We start from the raw sequence: 20,115 nt of genomic DNA on the forward strand, positions 1-20,115 counted from the left end.
GCAGGAGGGGAAGGCCCTCTATGAGGTGGATTGATTCAGTGACTGGGATAATCGGGATGGGAGTGTCAGAGACAGTGCAATTGGCACAGGACAGAGCAGAGTTTAGGGCTATTGTACATAGGGTCGCTATGAGTGGTAAACGACTCGACGGCACATAACAACAACAACATCATCTCTCTCACATGCACAGTATTCTCTCTTCTATCTCATTTCTCTTCTCTATCTCATTCTCTCTTATGCTGTCTCTCACCTTTTCTCTTTCCTGCTACTCTCCCTGTCAATCTAAAGGCAGGCTGTTCAAATCCACTCGTTTGCCAGTTGCTCTGAGGAAGAAAGCAATCTCCCCCAATAGGACTTAACAGCCTCTTAAAACTTGCTGCAGGGTCAGCAGTGGGCCGGTTCTGACTTGAAGGAATTGAACAACAGCAATTACTATTTGGGAACCCATACATATACTTGGGGACTTCTAGGGAAATGCCAAGAGCCCTCTGTTATTTTTCTCTAGCACATCCAGTGTGTGTGTGTGTGTGTGTGTGTGTGTGTACCATACTTCACAGTACAATGCTGCTCATCCTGTCCCTACTCCAAGTGGGAAGATGGGAGCTGCAGGCAAGGGAAGTTAGAGGAGGCCCTGCTGCTCCTCTTGTTTCAGAATCATTCCCGGGGCACTTGCTAGCCCACAGCAGGACTGTGTTCCGTGGTCCACAGTAAGAATGGTGAAAGGTGAATTATGGGGTAGTTGTGTCTGCACAAAGGCAAGGACTCAGCAAAGACCTGATGGAACTTCTTCAGACACAAGGTGCCTCGTAGTCCAGGGAGCACAAAGGGAGACTTGCACCAGGAACCCCACACCCCCTTTCCATGACAGAAAGCCACCTGCTCCCTCCTCCCTGTGTGAACTGGTCTCAGTTCCCACAGCAGGAACCCTGCCAGTGATCTTTCAAAAAGGGAGAGAAATCCATTTACAGCAAACCTTTTTACAGTTTATTGCCTGTTATCCAAAGTATAAAAGGAGGTTCTCGCTAGATGCAGGGTGTCAGTGGTGGAAGCACGACCTTGTGAACAATAAATAAATATTTACAGTCTTCAGTGAACAAATGAAGTTCCATCCACTTCTACGAGAAGTCTGATTTTTTAAAAAAGAACATAAATAATTTACAGAAAAATATGGTACATTCTGAATATTAACAGCATCATCCTCTTACCATTGTACTGTGTGACCAGAGAGAACCCAACAGAAAACCTAGACTTTTTGATTGTCCCATCAATGAGGTCTCTCAACCCTTTGTCAGTCTTGGGACTAGAGTCTGGGGAGAAGGGGGAGGTGAGAGAGGGAAAAGTGTAGGAAAGGAAACAAAAAATTAACCTCAAAGGGAGCAATGGTCGTAATGTCATAGAAACAAAAACAAAGCGAACTATGAAGATAAATGTGTAGATCTTCGCTGTCAGACACAGAAAGGTAATCAGTATTCATGCAAACGCGCGAAACGATCACTCACATCACACACACAAGACCAGCTTGGCTCCTCATGTAGCTGGGGGTTAACTGATTAACGCACATCAGACACACAAGACCAGCTTGACTCCTTGTGCAGTGTGGGGTAACTGATTAACTTGCCAAAAGATCATGCCGTTTAAAGAAAAAAGAAAAATAAAAAGCAATTAGATGTGTGTCTAATACTGTATGACTGATTAATTGGCATATATGGTAAAAGTAAATGCTGGCATTTCTTCAGTAAATTTTTAAAAGAACATCTTATGTACAGCAGATAACAATAAAATATACTATATTAAAATTCCTGGCAACAGTATATATTAAGGTTCCATTTATAAACTCTTCATTATTATTTACTCTATTTCAATAATTTTCCAGCAGGCCTTATCATGCTATTAAGCCGTAAAGGTCAAATATACTCCTTGCTGTACTTGTACTTTTATTGGTATGTTTAAAATGAGTTACTGGAACGGAGTTGCATTCTATACTCATTCAGTAAATCCCAACAAAACAGTTATAACTGGAACCTTAATGAAATGTGCTCGTGGCTTAGGTAACAGCATCTTTTCCATGGTGTCCAAAGCCTGCGATAGAGATTATAAGCCAAAGTGCATCTGCTAATGTGTCTTCTTGTCAGCGCTCTCAGACCAGAGACTGAGAAAGTAGTCCAAGCAAGAACTTCTGGTGGTCAGCCTGGAAAACCTCATGACATGGGACCAAGAATTCTCCCAACACTGGAACAGCAAGGTGACCAGCTTCAAATAAAGCACTGTGATCTATCCAAATTAAACTTCAGCTCAGCTTTGCAAGGCCTAGGCTCATGTCCAGAAGACAGTTTTCTCCTTTATACAACGATATGCCTTCCCTGGATTCAACTACATCTCTGCCTAATTGAGGGGAGGGGTGCAATGGAGAAGAAAGAAGGTACTCTTTTATTCTTGTCCTTCTCTCTACTCCCAATGAATCAATGGCTACCTTATGCCATTTGACTGCTGTCCTCTATCCTCTTCCTCTACCGTGAATGGCCTTCGAACGTGTGTTGACCTTGTTTCATAACTGGCCCAGAAGGATTGGCGTGCTGCTGTAGAAAAGCTCTAATCCAAGAACAGCGACAACTTTAAGCAATAAAAGTGACTGAGTGATATTTCTCCTGCTTAATTTATGACAATGACATATGCACAATCTTTCCTTCAACTCCATATACACATAAATATAGTAAGTAATTACACTTTATATGTAAACGTCATTTCTTTTAAACACACAGAAGGAAGAGCAATGCATGCCCGACTGGGCTGTCACGCTGCACGGACTGCTCCCGCAGTGGGAAGGAGGCTGGTTGCCGGGCTCCATTGACATTTGTCCTCTGGAGGCACTTGGGGTGGGGTTTGATGACAGGAGGAGGATAACCACTCAGAGTTAAGGGCAAAGGGCAGGAAATGTTGATAAGAGAGAGAGAGGCAGCAGGTACCAGGATGAGCTGAGGTGTTTAGGTAACAGCATGTACAGTACATGGCCAGAAATGCAGCGAATCTTGTTAAACATCTAAAGGGAAAAGCAAAAGAGAGACTGAGTTAGGGTGGCGGAACTATGAGTATTCTTTTGTTTCACCTATAACCTAAAACCTCACTATTCTCAATTTTAAAATGTCATGTATAATACATATGAATCGAGGGATAGATGGACTGATGGGCAAATGGATAGAGAGGACAATGTATAGGAGAATCAGTGAAAAAAGCATTGGATAGATGGATAAATGGCTCGATAGGTGGATGGTTGGATGGATGGATAGATGGTTGACTTAGTGTTTAGATTAGTAGTATACAGATGGATAAACAGATTAATGCATGGACAGATGGGTAGGCATGGGGATGAATTATGGAATGGACGAAAATATGAAATGTTTTGAAAGGCAAGAGGGAAAAGAAAATTCAACCAGAAGCAAGAAAAGAATATTCTTGTCTTCCTTTCACCTTTTTATCAATGCAGTAGAAGAGAAGGAAGGTTTAATAATTTATTTTTGTAATGATTTTTGAAGTACACCTTATTGCCAATGTGTGAGTTTTGAGACAAGTCTTCGAATCCTTACCTGCAGAAGGAGGTTGTTTTCAAGTCTACTTGTAGGCATAGCATTGGACCAAATGAGACCTCAAGCTCCCTTCGCCCCAGGTTTACATGAGTATGGTTAAATTACACTCCAGAGAAATCACTAAAAAGAAGCCCTCCCCTCCTCCTCCCTCCCTTTCTTAATCTTTAGCAAGTGGTTCGATAGGAAATGGCTTTAAGGGTAGAGCAAGTAAGGAAATAGGCAGCTGAATAGAATAAAAATGGCTGAGTGTTTTCTCGCCAAGATGCACTGACATTGAACTTAAATCACTCAAGCGTACAAAGAAACAAAATGAGCAACAACAAAAAATTACTAGTCAAGCAAGATCTATTCTAGGAATGAGACCCCAGCTGGTCATTGCAATTTACATTTCTGTGAATGGTAAAGTGTGTTTTCCGTCCTCCGGGTTGCCATGCCACCCCGTGTAGTGCCAGTCACACCTACCTCTGCATTCGTATCTGAGATCCGAGAAATAGACCATCTCTTGGGAGAAGACAAACAGGCCCAGGCGCCCACCAGCATAGGTGTGGTCATAGACGGGCCCTGAGTCAGCCATGACCTGCTTTCCTTCATGCACTAACACTCTGACCAGGGAAAGAAGGGGAAACAAAGAGATGTGAACTTAGGACAGCTCTTCAGAGACTGGACGCTTGCGGCAGAAGGAGGGGACGGTCTGGGAGAGTCTGAACATCCCAGCTTGTGGATTCAGCCATGGGTACCAACTCTCCCCTCTCCCCAACCCGCATCTGTATCACCACTGATGCAGTGTTTGACAAGTAGGGGTGGCAACTGAAAGGTGTGAACCCAACAACTATTCTGTGAAACAAAGATGAGCAATCCCTTTCCTTTTATAAGGCTTTACAGTCTCGGAAAACCGAAAGAAACGTATTACAAACTGGAGTCCATCTGGCAGCAGTGGGTTTGGTTTTTATTTTGGTACTCAAGCAAAGGCAGGTTTACAGTCTTTCCTTTCAAGACAGCACAGGCATTTTAGTGGTTGTTGTTGTTGACTGCCTGTAGCCCTGCTCTCTTTTGTCTGAGATCTTGTTGTTGTTGATTGCCTTTGAGTTGAGCACAAATCATAGCAACCCTATGAATAAAAGGCCTGAAGCCCCCCTACAACAATCGACATATATCAAAGTTCATAGAGTTTCCAGAGGCATGTTGTTTAGGAAGTGGAGCCACTCCTGCTAGAGGGAACAAAAAATCCCTCAGCTCTTTCAGTTGGAGCCAGGTGTGGCCTTCCACCCACTGGACACTGCTTTATCTTCACTATTATGATTCTTAGGCCTTTACCTTGTACTAAAATCTCAAGCTCCCATGGAATTCTCCCACTAACCTGTAAGCATTTGATAACAGGGACAGGGGTTCTAGCTAGTGTGGCAAGGGGTGAACCAGGACCTATCTTGCCCAGGTGCCAAAGAGATGCTTACCTGCTCAACACATCAACTATTCCAAAATACAGCAATGGTAAATAGTACTCCAATAAATAGTATATCCCTATACCACCTGGCTCCTCAACTATAGAGGAGTCTTTATAAATCTACAAAGGACATATGCAATTCCAGGAAAAAAATACTACATAACCTGGAAGATACTGTAGAGTATTATGTTGAGTGAACTCGATCAATCTTATAAGGACAAATACTGTCTAAGACCATTATTATAAAAATAGAAGGATAACTAGTAGAACAGTTTGAGGATCTAACAAGGGAAGGGGTACAAGTAAAGGGTGGGAATAGGGAGAGGCAAAATCACAGGGCTGCATAATTGGGTGGGTACAGGAAGGGGATAAAGGAAATGGGAAATATCTGGTGGAGACCTGAAAAGACAGGTTAATGGTGAGTATAGTGCAGTGCTGATTAATTTTATAAAACCGAATACATGGGAAGGATTCTGGGGCTTCGTCTGACATACTTTGGACATGTTGCCAGGAGGTCCTTGGAGAGGGACATCATGCTTGGGAGGTTGGAGGGACGGCGCAGGAGGGGAAGACCCTCTATGAGATGGATCGATTCAGTGACTGGGGTAATCGGGATGGGTGTGTCAGAGGCAGTGCGGTTGGCGCAGGATAGAGCAGGGTTTAGGGCTGTTGTGCATAGGGTCGCTATGAGTCGCAAACGACTCGACGGCACATAACAACAACAACAACAATACATGGGAATGAGTGTATTAAACACAATGTGAATGAAGAATAATGTGAGACACAATGTATACCAATTTTGTAAGCAAACCAACAGAAAATAAAAATGGAAAAAAAAGAAGGCCCTCCAAATAGATGGCATACCAACGGACATATTTCAACAAACTGATGTAACCCTGAACGTCCTTTCCAAGCTGCGCCAAGAAATCTGGAGGACAACTATCTGGCCAACTGACTGGAAAAGATCCATAATTTTTCCTATTTTTTAAAAATGATAAAATAGAGTGTGGAAATTATCAAACAATCTCACACATAAGCAAAATTCTGGTGAAAATTATCCAGAAAGGACTGGAATAGTACAAGAAAGAAGTATCAGAAGTGCAAGCTGGGTTTAGAAGAGGCCGTGGCACTAGGGACATCATAACCAACGTTAGATGGATCTTGGCTAAAAACAGAGGGCCAGAGGAATGTCTGTCTGTGTTTTATTGACTATGCAAAGGCATTTGATTGTGTGGACCACAACAAATTGTGGCTAACCTTGAGGAGAATGGGAATCCCAGAACACTTGACTGTGTTCATGTGAAACCTATACTTGGACCAGGAAGTTGTCATCAGAATAGAGCAAGAACACACTGCATGATTCAAAATCAGGAAAAGAATGTAATAGGGCTTCATACCTTTTCAATCTATATGAAGAACAGATCATTTGGAAGGCTGAACTTTATGAGGACAAAAGTAGCATCAGGATTGGAGAAACAATCCGAGCTATGCAGATGACACAACCTTGCTTGCTGAAACTGAGGAGGACCTGAAGTGTTTGCTGCAGAAAGTGAATGGCAGAAGTCTCCAATATGGACTGAAGCTCAACATCAAGAAACCAAAGATTCTTACCACTGGGCCAACTGGACGCACCATGATAGATGGAGAAGAGATTGAGATTGTTAACATGAAATTGTAGCTTGGTTCCTAAATTGATACTCTCGGCATCAGCAGTTAGGAAATCAAAAGACTAATTACACTGGCTAAAACTGGGACCTCTCTACAGTGCTGAAGAGCAATGATGTCAGTCTGGAGACTAAGGTACACCTGATTCAGGCCATGGCTTTTACAATTACATGCTGTGCATCAGAGAGCTGGACAACAGTTAAGGATAAGGATCATAGAAAAAGCATTGTTGCCCTATAGTTGTGGTTCTGGAGAAGACTAATGAATGCACCATGGAGTGCCAAGAGAATAGACAGGTCTGTCCTGGAGAGGATGAGACCAAGTTGGAGGCAAGGGTTTTGAAACTCTCACATACTTTTGGTATGTTGGCAGGAAGGATCATGTCCTCAAGGAAAGACATCATGCTTGGTGGGCGCAGAGATAGCTCAAGAAAGGAAGACCCTGGGTCAGATGGATTGACATAGTAACTGGGGTAATGGGAGTATGTCAGAGACAGTGAGACTGGTTTAGGATACAGCAGGGTTCAGAGCTGCTGTACAGAGAACTGCTATGAGTCACAAATGACTGAAAGGCACATAACAACAAAACAGCAACAAGAACAATTTCCAAAAACCTACTGCCTAAGAGTCAGTCCTGACTAGAAGTGACTCTCTGTCAGGTTTCTGAGGCTGTAAATCTTTCTAGGAGACTGTTCATCTTTCTCCCACAAAGTGGCTGGTAGCTTTGAACTGATGGCCTTTCTGTTAGTGGCCTGATACACTGCATACTACAATAGCAGGGCTCCTTAGCTTAATTGGGGGTGCGGGGAGAGGTACAACTGGAGAGAAAGGCGGGGTTCTATCTGACACTGTAACCATTAATCAGAGTCTACGTAATAGCAATCTTCTCTTTTCTTTAGCAAATTATTTTAATATGAATTTTAATGCCCTAAAAATCCCAGCCAAATTCACTACTGTCACACAGATTCTGAGTCACACTGGTCCTTGAGGACAGAGCAGAGCTTCTCCCCAGGGCTTCTCCAGCTCTAAACCTTTACAGACACAGACTGCCTCGTCTCCCTGCTTAACAGCTCAAGTTTGCGGTCAGATTGAAAGAAGTTCCTGAAGCGGGAATCATCTGCTAGAAAACGGGCGGAGCTGAGAGGCCTTTACCTAATGTAGCCCGTCCTGGGTCTGTGAGTCAGGTGCCACCTGTAGGCTGTGTAGTCTTTCCAGCCAATGTTTTTAGGGTCATGCCACAAGGTCCGCACCTGCGGAAAAGAAGCCAGGTGTTAGGTGGGAACTACACTTCGTAAGACTACGAGCAAACATAGGTCCCGTGTAAACACATCCTCCTCTACCGGCAGACCTCCGTTTCCATTGCACAGCTCTCCTGGCCGCATCCAGAATCTGCTCTTAACAAGCAGTCCAGGCCAGTTTGAAGAATCCGATAAGAATCCTAGGAAAAATCCAGAAGCTTTTTGAAACTAGCTCTGCCTATGTCTACAAGAGGGTGGAAATAGGCCTTGTTTGCAAGAGGATTGCCAACTGCGTTCAAAGCAGCAGGCGGTGGAGTGTTCCTCGCTCAGCACACACTCAGGAGGAGACGGCTGTGCGAGGCACGTCAGTCCACTGAGCCCAGCGGCCGCAAACACCACAGCGACCTGAAGGGGATACAGAATCTGGGTACCCTCCAAGTGGCCTCACCTGTCCTTCTGTGTTCCCCGTGTGCCACAGTGCATTCCGCAGATGCTCGCCCGTGCCCGTCGTGGAGTTGACCACTTTGAGGGACACCCCCGAGTAGCCGTACGCCCGTGTGGGCTTGTCTTCCCAGTAGGTCTGGGTCACCTGCTTCCACATCACCACGTAGAACCTGCTGCTGGACTGATAGCCAAAGACGAAGCCGGCATAATCATCGTCCCGGTCGGTGTTGACATAAAAGGTGCCGCTGAAGTCCACAGACCCAAATTCATCAAAACCTGGCCCAGAGGGAGGCATTTGGTCAGTGTGTACTTACAAACACCTTCCCCCGAAAGGCCGAGCTGTCCCCGGGGTCACATCAACGTCAAATGAGGACAAGATGGGCTCTTCTCCTCCGCCCCGCTCCCCTCCTCCACCCACATTCTGTGAATTGCATAATTTTTTAAACGATTTATTTGTGTGCAGTTCTATTTACAGAGTCAGGGGAGGATTCTTCTGTATTACATAATAGGTATTTTAACACCTAAGTCTAAAAATTAACACATTATTGGTCAGAGTCAGATTGGGAGAGGCAAGTTCATGCATCCCTAAGTTCTTGTATCGTAATGAGTTGCATAGACAGGTCTATACCATGAGTGAACAGAGGGTAGCAGAAAGCCAGTGCCCAACTCACCCCAGTGATTTTAAAGGGCAGCTGTCTCCATGTGGCTCCTCTGAGATCCTAACAGTCCCACATACAGTGCCTCAGGGACTCACCTACAGCAATGCCAGGGTCTGAGTTGGCCGTTTGAACCAGCTCCTTGCCCTGGTGACGGATCACCCAGGTGGGGTCTATCTGCGTGGTGCCCTTCGGGTCTAAGTGGACCATCTGGAAGTTCCTGAAGTCAGTCTCACTGATGGCGTTGTTTTCTGGACACACATCATCAATGTCTGGGACATTGTCATTGTCAAAGTCATCTTTACATGCATCACCTCGTCCATCACCTGTTCAAAGGAAAAAATGGAAACAAAAATTCAAGGTGAGTTGCTCATCACTGCTCGTATTACGTCCAAGAAAAAGTGGTGCCTCGACCTTCAAGAGTTCAAGGTTACTTGTTAGTCATATTTGTGTCTTCTAGGTTGCAACACCCTCATGATACATCTTCAAGGATATGAACATGTACGGCCAAGCACAATCAATAAGAGTGCATCTAAATTCCAAAATCAATCTCCATAACAGTCTACGTGTTTCCTACTGCCAAAGGGGCCCTCTAGAGTAGTGAGAGAAGATCTTCACCCTGAAACCCACAGCGTCCCCTTTCAGCAGGAAGTAGCTAAGAGAATACGCCATTCCCTTTTCCTTATGAATCAGGGTGAAGTCTCTCTCAGGGAGTAGTGATAGGGAATGGCAAAGGACACACCGACAAAGGACGTTAATCAGAACTGACTTTGACAAGCACTGTGGCAATTGGACAATTAAAACAGACATTCGGATGGCGGGGAAGAAGAACAAACTGGGGAGGAGGGTGGAGAGAATGGTGCGGCAATGAAGGAGTGAAAGCCCAGAATCCCTGTGAGTGTTCATTGAAACTAATAAAATTTAATAATAATAAAAAAAAAGAGTTCAAGGTTAAGTGCTTCGAGGTGTGTGGGTGAAGACTTGGGCGTCTTTAAGACTTTAGCTGAAGATGAGGGGTCTTGGGCATCTCTTGGAAACACTGTGATGGTAAATAGTGCAGCAAAGAGGAAAAAAGTCAGTTTCCACCAGAGCCCATTCCCACCAGGCTTAGCACAGAGGTCCTAGGTCTGAATGGCTGTCAGGTAACACTGAGCTCAAGCTTTCCCTCTTCTACTCTGGAAGTTTCCAGACTTCTCATCATTTTGCCTCATCATCTCTGCCTGTAATCTCTTTGGTACCTGTTGTATTACAAAGGACCTCTCCTGGCGAGAGGGGTTGTTAGGTGCCGTCAAGTTGTGTATGGCTCATAGCAACCCAGTGAACAACAGACCTGAGCCATGTCCTGCCCTGTGCCATCCTTGCCATCGCTGACACACTTGAGCCAGTTGCTGCGGTCACTGTGTCAGTTCACCTGGTTGAGGGTCTTCCTCTCCTTTGCCATCCCACCAATTTCCAAGCATGAAGTCCTTCAAGGAATAAGCTCTTCTAGCTCAAAGTAGGTGGGAGAGGTAGCCCTCCCTATTTTGGAAGCCTCCTTTTGAATTTTTCAGGGAAGAAAGTGGTAGGTCTGGGAATACGCCAAAAAGGGGTCCAGATGTCACCAGGGGACACATGGGAAGATCAATGATGGGCTCAGCAGCCTGGAGCTCCAAGCGAGCTGGCCTGTCTGGGGAGCTGTTGTTTTAGCTGTTGCTTCCTGTAAGAGCTGGCAGTCAGAACTGACTCGGAGTGCACCCTCCAGCGGGTGCCCGACCTGCAGTTTTGTCCGGAGAAGCCAATGGTGGCCTCGAGTCACCTGCTTCTTGGTGAGCGGCACAAATCCTTCTCCACTAACGGAGGTACAGCCAGCAAGTACAGCTCCTCTTCTCTAAGCTATGTTTAGGTTCTTTTTGTTACCGCATGCCACACTGACTGCCGGGGCATCTCCTGCCCTGCCTTGTTCCTCCGCGGGGATCTTCATTCCACTGCCTTCCTGGGGAAAAGGCTCAGAGTCTAACCCACACTGTGGCAAACGCCGCCCTCCACCATCCAGCTGTGAGAGCCTGAACCCGACTGTTCTCACTTTAATAAACAACGTCCTCTTTCCGGTTCAATCCCAGGGAAGTCTTCAGGCTGCAGAGTGGACTCTGCCGTTTCCCATGCCCTTCCTCGCCCCTCACCAGGGTTTACTAAGCATTCACATCCCATGGAACTGCTGTTGGCCAGGATGGCTTGTGAGGACAACCAGTGGACCCAGGCGGTCAGAGCCCCGTCACTGCCTCTCATTGGTCACAGGGAGACAATGGCTTCAGGGGCAGTAGCAACCTGGTGGTTTCCCCTCCTGAAGGTCGTTCAGTGCTAGAGACACTGGTTCCGATTGCCCTGACTATTCTATTGCTTTTACTCCTTTCACTGTTTATTTTGTCCTCAAAAGAATAAAGCCCAGTGACCTCACTGGCACAGTATATTGAAGCATTATTATATGTGAGGTGTGACACGGACATCTTTTTTTCTTAAAATTGTCCAGAACTGGAGATTGGTAGGGGGTTGCTGACACTGCCTCATCCCAATGCAGGTAAGCAGCCCTTTCAGATGTGTCACATGCTGGATGATACAGTGATGATTTAGAAAGAACCTAACATTCACGGAGCAGAAGCCAAGGAAGGCTGCACACCTCTGCAGCCTGGGGCCTTGCAGAGAGGCTGCATCTCCACGCTGGGAGTTCCATCACAGTCTCTCCTCCACATGTGTGCCTGCATGATTTCTCACTCAGAGACAGCACCTACCATCCGAGTCCTCCTGGCCTGGGTTGTAGACGAGCCGGCAGTTGTCCCTGTCATCAGGGACCCCATCGTTGTCATCATCAGGGTCACATGCGTCACCCTTGCCATCGCTGTCGTGGTCGGCTTGGTTGGCGTTGGAGATGTAGGGGCAGTTGTCCTGGTTGTTCTGGTGGCCATCCTCATCGATGTCTTCATTGTTGTCACACTGGTCCCCAACAAGATCATTGTCCACGTCAGTCTGAGAAGAGAGTGAGAGGAAGGTAGCAGTGAGCCTAAGACCCGGATCGAGGAGACCTTTGGAGAGGGACCATGGCAAGCATCGGCACCATTAGCGTCACAACCTTGCCGTAGAAGAGGCTGGGACATTTGAGATGAAAGGGCTTCAGAGACAACATCTAGAAGCCTTAGCCTAGTGGTCACTCCACCCCTCTCCACAAGTCACTTTCTTATGCTTCACAGGAAGACAGTAAACCCTGCAGAGTGAAAGTCTATTTTCATGTTGTCCCCTACAACTAGCCCAAGCTCTGTGTTTCTAGCCTCACTTGTCTTACCCAAAGGCAAATCTGGAAATGTCGTGAAATCCTACATTTGTGTCAGAAAATCCTAAAAGAATTAGAGGAAGCGATCACGGCTCTAGATAGTGAGGCTGTAGTGTCTGTCTTCTGGGCCCTGGACACTGAGATGCCAGAGCCATGTTTACACTCGAGTCCAGTAAATGTCTGCAATGAGAACTGTTGAAACACTGCTGTGGGGTCTTTGTAAAGTGAAAGGAAGAGAGTAAAGGCATGTACAGATCTATCAAACCTGAGGGTCAAAGCTGCTGCCACCGAGCCCGATCTGACTGCTGGTGATCCTATGCCTATGAAGGAATGTGCTCCTCAGGGCTTCCACGTGATTTCAGGGAAGCAGGGTGTCAGGTCTTCCCTCCAGTGCTGCTGGATGTGCCCAAAGGGCCACCCTTAAGGTTCGTGGCTGAGCCTACAGTTTGCACCAAGTGCATTTGTATCTCCATATTTATACATAAACACAGCCAACAGGGCTTCAGGAATGTCCTCCCATCACAGCTTCCACGTGTGGGCACAGCCCATTACCTGGTCAGGATTGTGCATGAGGGGGCAGTTGTCACAGTGATCCCCCACACCGTCACCATCAGTGTCTCGTTGGTCAGTGTTGTACACGTAGGGACAATTGTCTCGCTCATTAAAGACATCTGTAGGTTTTGAAAGAAAGAAGAGAAGCACCCTGTACTGTTTCTCCTAAGGCGTCAAATAACATGTTTCCAAATGTTTTACAAATAAATAAAATGAATGACCAAAGAAGATGGCAGAATTTAAATATTAATAGATTCTGGGGAGAACAAATGCCATCTTTCCCTTAAAGTCCACACGTCCTTAGTTTAAAATAAGATGGATCCTTGAAGACTCCTGAGAAACGGGGCCACTGACCAAACTGAAAACCCTGAGCTCACAGCACTTCTTCCCCCTAAACTATTTCATAAAATACACTGGGTTCCCAGGCACTGTCGACCGCAGGTCCTGCTGCCTTATAACTACATTAACGCACATTTGTACAAGCAATAATGTAGACATTTAGGGATGTGATACATGTCAGAAGACATCTGAAAGTAGAAGTGATTTCTGTTAATATGGTCATTACAAAGAAACACATCCCTGGTCGCACCATCAGTGACACTTGGTGAAGCAGATGGAACAAACACCGAGTCCGGAGGGCGGGGCCAGGTGAGCAAAGGGATGGAGGCAGCCAAGCAATGGGAGTGGAGAGAGACTCCCTGTCCCAGAAGAAAGGGGCTGGTCATCAGGGCTCTGAACGAGGGTGAGAAAGGAGAACAGGGCACAGCACACCAAGGAGGGAAGATACCGGCTTCACTGTCCTCACTGCTGCTGCTTCTGCATCACTGTGACTCACAGTGACCCCTTGCAGGACGAAGGAGACACTGCCAGGTCCTGCACCAGCTCCGTGACCTGACTGGACTATTGTGATCCGGTTTCCGTTGGTTGGTTTTCAGAAGAAGATCCCAAAATCTTTCCTTCTAGTCTTTCTTAATCTGGAAATCCTAATAAATCCTATTTAACAGCATAGCAGTACACAAGCATTCACTGGCAGGTGGGTGGTGCCTGCATACGCGGAGCACAGGGCAGAAACTGAACCTGGATCTCAGGGGCGGGAGATGGGAATTCTGTCTCTGAGTTATGAACGCCTTGCTCCCAAGTCACAATTCTCTAAACGATGATCCTGAGGCTCGTAACAAATGCCAGACAACCAAATGGGGACAGGCTCCCAGAAGAGTTTACTGGCTTTTTAACCTTATAGGGTGGCGCAAATGGTTAAGCTGCTGACTTAACTCTAGCTGTTAACCAGAAGCTTGGAAGTTCGTGTCCATTTAGAGGTATCATGAAACAAAGATGGAGAGGCTGCATTCCTGAAAACTCACACAGCACAGTTCTCCTCTGACACATGTTGTGGTGCCATGAGCGAGAGTCTAGTCAAAGGAAACAGGGGTATCAGTGTGGTTGAACTTGAGCTAAACTAAAGAGCACAAACAAAAACACTTTTTCAAGGACTTCAGGTGGGGACCTCCAACCAACCATCACCACCTGTATTGTGATGGTGATTCCTACAACACGTATCTGGTGGTGAACAGCTATCAACATTCATATCCCCACGGTGGACTTTAAATTTATGTCTGACAGTAGGTGGGTACAAGATTGGCCACCACTTCTGATCTCTCTTGGTGGACCCTAGGTTCAAGTAGACGAAGAGTACAAACTGACTGTCCTCGTCTATGTTCTGATGGTGGACACTAGAACACATGTCCGACAGTGAGTTCAGGGCTCACTATCCTGTTTGTTTCTGATGGTGCCCTTCAAGTTCATGCAGACAGAGCTTATTGGGACTGACCATCTCCATCAATGTCCACGGAGCAGGCATCCCCTTCGCCATTGTTGTCTGTGTCAATCTGTGCTGGATTGTGCACGTATGGACAGTTGTCACAGCGGTCCCCAACCTCATCTTTGTCATAGTCAAACTGGCGGGGGTTGAATAGAAGCTGGCAATTGTCCTAGTGGGAAAATTAAGGACAGAATTTTTAAAAAAAATATACATAAATTATTGGATTGCTTATAATATTTCTCAGAGCTTACACATTACTTGATTAAAGTAGTTCAGAATAAACAATTCTGGAATAAAAGCAAATGCACGAACTCAACTACCCTTTGCTTCGAGTTACTGGCTCCACCCCACATGGTTTTTAACTCAGGCATACATCTGTGTACCCTATTCCAAAGATGGCACACTGCATTATAGTGAGAAGAGATGAATACAGGTCAAACAAGCGAATGAGAATTCATGAAGCCATTAAAGTCAGAAGCAGAAAAATGAAGGGAAAAATGCAGGTGATCAGGACTGGCTGGTATATGCTAAGATATATCAGATGCATCAAATAATTTATGCTTTGCACAAACATTCTTTTTTAAAAAGTGAAAATATTGAATAAGACCTTAGAACCAAGTACATCTACTATAGGGTTCTTTGTCTTGCCTCTTCCTGGAACCCACTACCAAGGAGAGTGCAGAGACTCCTTTTTTGCTGCTCATGTGAACTATATACATGATCAGAATATTTTGATTAGAACACCATCACCCATCAGACTCTAAGAATCAGTGATGTCAATAAACACTAGGTGGCATGATCCCTTCTCTCCTCCAGCAGCTGTGCTCCTGACACCCAGAAAGCATCAGGGGGCCACACACCTACCTTCTCATCACTCACACCATCGTTGTCATCATCCTCATCGCAAGCATCCCCGATCCCGTCCTTGTCAAAATCTTCTTGCCCAGAGTTAGGCAGAAGGGGGCAGTTATCCTGTAGTAAAAGAAATGTAACTATAACCTAACCAAGAAAATGTAATAATTAACCTATACACTATGTATTTCCAATGTTCAGATCAGTTGTTCATAGGGTTGCTACAAACCGTCCTCAACTCGATAGCACCTAACAACAACACATTCATAAGGAGGATGGACTTTGAATGCAGAAGCGTAAACGTACTGGGATGTTGGTGATTTGGAGACCATCATCTGCATAGGGTCTGCCAGAAGAATTAACAAATCTCTTAAAAGAAATACATGGATACTCCTTGACAAACCACTGGGCCACGTAAAAAAAGAAGACACAGATAATTCCATTAAGAAATGATAGAGGTGACAATCACAACAGAACCAGAGGAAGTTAAATCTACAATACCAAAACACTATGAAAAGCTACACTCTGATAAACTTTAAAACTCAGAGGAAATGGACAAATTCCTTGAAATTCATGCCCTACCCAGATTGACACTGACAGGTTAGAATACTTGAACAGACCCATCACAAAAGAAGAATTTGAAAAAAGTCATAAAAAGACTTCCCCATAAGAAAAGTCTTGGACCATATGGTTTCACAGCTGAATTATTTAAAACATTCAGAGAGATCTATCACCAATTCTACTTAAACTATTTCAAAAATTGAAAAAGAAGGAACACTCATAGAGTCATTCTATGATGCAAGCATAACCCTAATATCAAAACCAGGCAAAGATATTACCAAAGAAGAAAACTACAGACCAATATCTTTCATGAATACAGATGCAAAAATCCTTAACAAAATCTTAGCCAATAGAATCCAAAAGCACATTTAAAAAAGTCACCATTACCAAGTGGAATTCAGATATGTCCGGATGGTTCAATATAAGAAAAAACAATCAACGTAATTCACCATATTAACAAAATAAATAATAAGAACCATATGGTATTAGCAAATGATGCAGAAAAGGCATTTGACAAAATTCAACACCTCCTCCTGATTAAGACATTCAGCAAAATGAGAAGAAAAACTAATTTCCTCAACACAGTGAAAAGTATATAAGCAAAACCAAGAGCCAATCATTCTCAAAGAAGAAAGACTAAAAACATTTTCCTTGCAAACAGACAAGGATGTGCCCTGTTATCATTTGTATTCAATATTGTACTAGAAATGCTTGCTAGGGCAACATGACAAGAAAAGGGAATAAAAGGCATCCAGATTGGCAAAGGTATGGTTAAAATATCGCTATATGCGGATGATATGATAGTATACATAGAAAACTCCAAGGACTCAACAACAACAGTAACAAAAACCTGTTAGAGCTACTAGGCCAAATTAGTAGAGTGGCAGGATATAAGATCAAGATCCAAAAATCAGTGCGATTCCTTTACAGTAACAAAGAGAATTTAGAGAAGAAAGCCAAGAAAGCAATATCATTTACAATAGCCAACCACAAATTGAGATACTTGGGAGTGAACCTAACAAGAGACACAAAAGACCTATACAAAGAAAACTACAGAATATTTCTTCAAGACACAATAAAAGACCCAAAGAAATGGAAAAATGTGCCCTGTTCATGGATAGACTCAATATTCTGAAAATTACATTCCTACCAAAAACAATCTATATATTCAGTGCAACCCCAATACAGATACCAAATTCATTTTCAAGGAGATCAAAAGGGAAATTGTCAAGTGTATCTGAAGAGGCAAGAGACCCCAAAGAAGCAAAACACTTCTGAGAAGCAAAAATAAAGTGGGAGGTACAGCACTCTCTGACCTCAAAACTTACTACATAGCGGTAGTAACCAAAACAACATGGTACTGGTACAAGGACAGACACAGAGATCAGTGGAACTGAACTGAGAGCCCAGAAATACATCCAGCTATCTATGGTCAACTGATATTTGACAAGAAAATAAAACCTATCAAATGGGGAAATCATGACTTCAACAAATGGTGCTGGCATAACTGACTGCTACCTGCAGAAAGATGAAACAGGATCTACATATCACACAACACACAAAAATCACCTCAAGGTGAATAAGAGACTTGGGAGTAAAGCCCGAAACCATAAAGTTCATAAGAGACAAATTGGGATCAAGCTTAAAAGCCTTAGTCTACGGTATAAAGAGACTGCCAAATACAGCCAGAAATGTACAATCTGAAAAGGGTAAAATTGATGAATGGGACCTTCTAAAGATTAAATCCCTGTGTTCATAAAAAACTTTTTCCAATAGGGTAAAAAAAAAATAAACCAACCCCTACTGACTAGGAAAGATTTTTTACAATATTATCTCAGACAAGTCTCATAACGAAAGTTTATCTAAATATACTTGGGCCGCCACAAGAAAAAAGCCTGATAACCCATTTTCAAAATGGGCAAAAGACATGGAAAGAATTTTCACAGAGAAAGATATTAAAATGGACAACAGACATATTAAAAACTGCTCCAAATCACTGACAATAAGACAGATGCAAATCAATACTACAATGAGATACCATCTCACTCTAGTAGCAGTGGCAACGTTTAACAGGACAGCAAGGAATAAATGTTGGAGAGGATGTGGTGAGATAAGAACTTTTACTTTGTTGGCGGCATTGTACAATGGTATAGCCACTCTGGAAGGCAGTTTTGCATTTCCTAAAACAACTGAACATAGAAATTCCATACAACCCAGCTATGCCATTCCTTGGAATATACCCCAAGAAAATGAGAACTGAGGATTGAAAGGAAACTTGTGCGCCAGTGTTCATAGCAGCATTATTCACCATCGCAAGAACATGGAAACAGCCCAGATGTCCAACCACAAATGAATGAATTGAAAAGCTGTGGTGCATTCATGCAATGGAATACTACACAGCACGCAGGAGCAATCATTTTGTAAATTACTACCTGAGTTGGAAGTGACTGGAGAGCATTATGTTGAGTGAACTAACTCAGTCCCACAATGGCAAATACTGTATAAAACCATTATTGTAGAATGAGTATGAGGATCCAAGGTGTGTGTGTGTGTGGCGGGGAGGTCGAAATAGAAGGGTGAGGATGGAGCGGTGGGGTGTTAATCGTGGGGTTGCACAATTCGATGTGTGGGTGGGTGAAGGAAATGGGAAGGATCTTTTGTGGAAAACAATGTATGCAAACTTTGTAAATAAATTAGTAAAATTTTAAAAAATGTTTAAACTTCAGTTACCCAAGATGATAAAAAAAAAAAAGAAATATGAGAATACTCCTTAGAAATGAAGACAACAAGACTTGACTCACTTTGGACACAGCAACAGCAAAAACCTAACACTCAATAAGGCTGCTATACCTGGAAAAGTCATTGAAAAAAGAGAACCCTCTGTGAAGTTGGCAAACACATGGCCAAAGAAGGGACTCTGACACACTAAGAACCATGAAGAGGACAAAGGACTGGGCAGCATTTGTCCCTGCTGTTCATGGAGTCCCGGGGTTGGAGCAATAAACATCACTAATTCTAAAAGCATGCTGAGGTCCCGTCCTTTACAGGACGAGTGGAATGAAGTACCCAGGACAATGCTGAAGAGACAGCCCTCAGATGCATCCACAGAGGCAAGTATGTGAGCCACGATGAGGCTGAATCAGAGGTGTCGTCTATGCTATTCTAACAGCATCCTTTCTGTAAACTCCAGCAGAATCTTCACATCGTAGATGGCTCACCATAATCTGCACGTGTGCACATGTGCCGTATTGTTAGGTGCTGCCGAGTCAACGTGAACTCAAGTTGACAACAGATGGAACCATGTCATCCTCACAAGTTCTGCACTTCTCAAACCCGATGTTGCAGCTACTGTGTCAGCACATCTCATCCGGGGTCTTCCTGTCCTTTTCTGATACCTACTCTTCCAAGTATGATGTCATTTGTCTATGTATATACAGCCCGCTAACAGCTGTCAAGTCCACTCCAACTCAGGGACCCACGGAAGTTGCAGGGCAAAGTTATGCTCTCTTTCCAAGTGTTAACCTAGAAATCAAGTTCACTGCAGGGAGCTGAGACAAAGAGGCTTCTTTCAGAACTTGGATGCCTGTGAAGCTGCCGAACAAAAGTGGGGAGTCAGAGTTCTGAGTAAGAGCAAGACTGAGAAGTACATGGTGCCCTTCCTTCCCACACATTTAACTCCTAAATTAGCCGTCACTCAGCTCGCGGCCCTCACAGCTCACATTTCTACCTCAGAGCTCACACCATAGCCCTTAGAGCTCATACTACAGTCCTCACAGTTCACACTTCAGCTGTCACAGTTAATATCACAGCCCTTAGAGCTCATACCACAGCCCTCACAACTCATCACAGCTATCACAACTCACACCAAAGCCTCACAGTTCACACCATAGCCCTTAGAGCTCGTTTCAAGGCCTCACAGTTCACCCCACAGCCTCACAGCTCACACCTCAGTCCTCACAGTTCACACTTCAGCTCTCACAGCTCACACTATAGCCCTTAGAGCTCA

The 20,115-nt window shown here is 44.4% G+C and overlaps 1 protein-coding gene across 1 annotated transcript in view; it reads right to left on the reverse strand.

The window, feature by feature from the left end:
- Positions 1–3,029: 3,029 nt before the first annotated feature.
- The window catches only part of LOC102872363 (thrombospondin-2-like), an 83,770-nt gene continuing 66,684 nt past the window's right edge, over positions 3,030–20,115 (reverse strand). Inside the window, exons 13-21 of the mRNA XM_006882840.1 lie at positions 15,561–15,668; positions 14,706–14,865; positions 12,878–12,996; positions 11,790–12,024; positions 9,123–9,350; positions 8,373–8,644; positions 7,839–7,936; positions 4,044–4,183; positions 3,030–3,037 (exon numbers count right to left, since the gene is read on the reverse strand). Coding sequence (XP_006882902.1) covers positions 3,030–3,037; positions 4,044–4,183; positions 7,839–7,936; positions 8,373–8,644; positions 9,123–9,350; positions 11,790–12,024; positions 12,878–12,996; positions 14,706–14,865; positions 15,561–15,668 — 1,368 coding nt within the window. The remainder of the gene's footprint in view (positions 3,038–4,043; positions 4,184–7,838; positions 7,937–8,372; positions 8,645–9,122; positions 9,351–11,789; positions 12,025–12,877; positions 12,997–14,705; positions 14,866–15,560; positions 15,669–20,115) is intronic.

Source organism: Elephantulus edwardii, unplaced genomic scaffold, assembly GCF_000299155.1.
Source record: "Elephantulus edwardii isolate Elephantulus edwardi_28Jun2011 unplaced genomic scaffold, EleEdw1.0 scaffold00024, whole genome shotgun sequence".
Taxonomy (NCBI): Eukaryota; Metazoa; Chordata; class Mammalia; order Macroscelidea; family Macroscelididae; genus Elephantulus; species Elephantulus edwardii.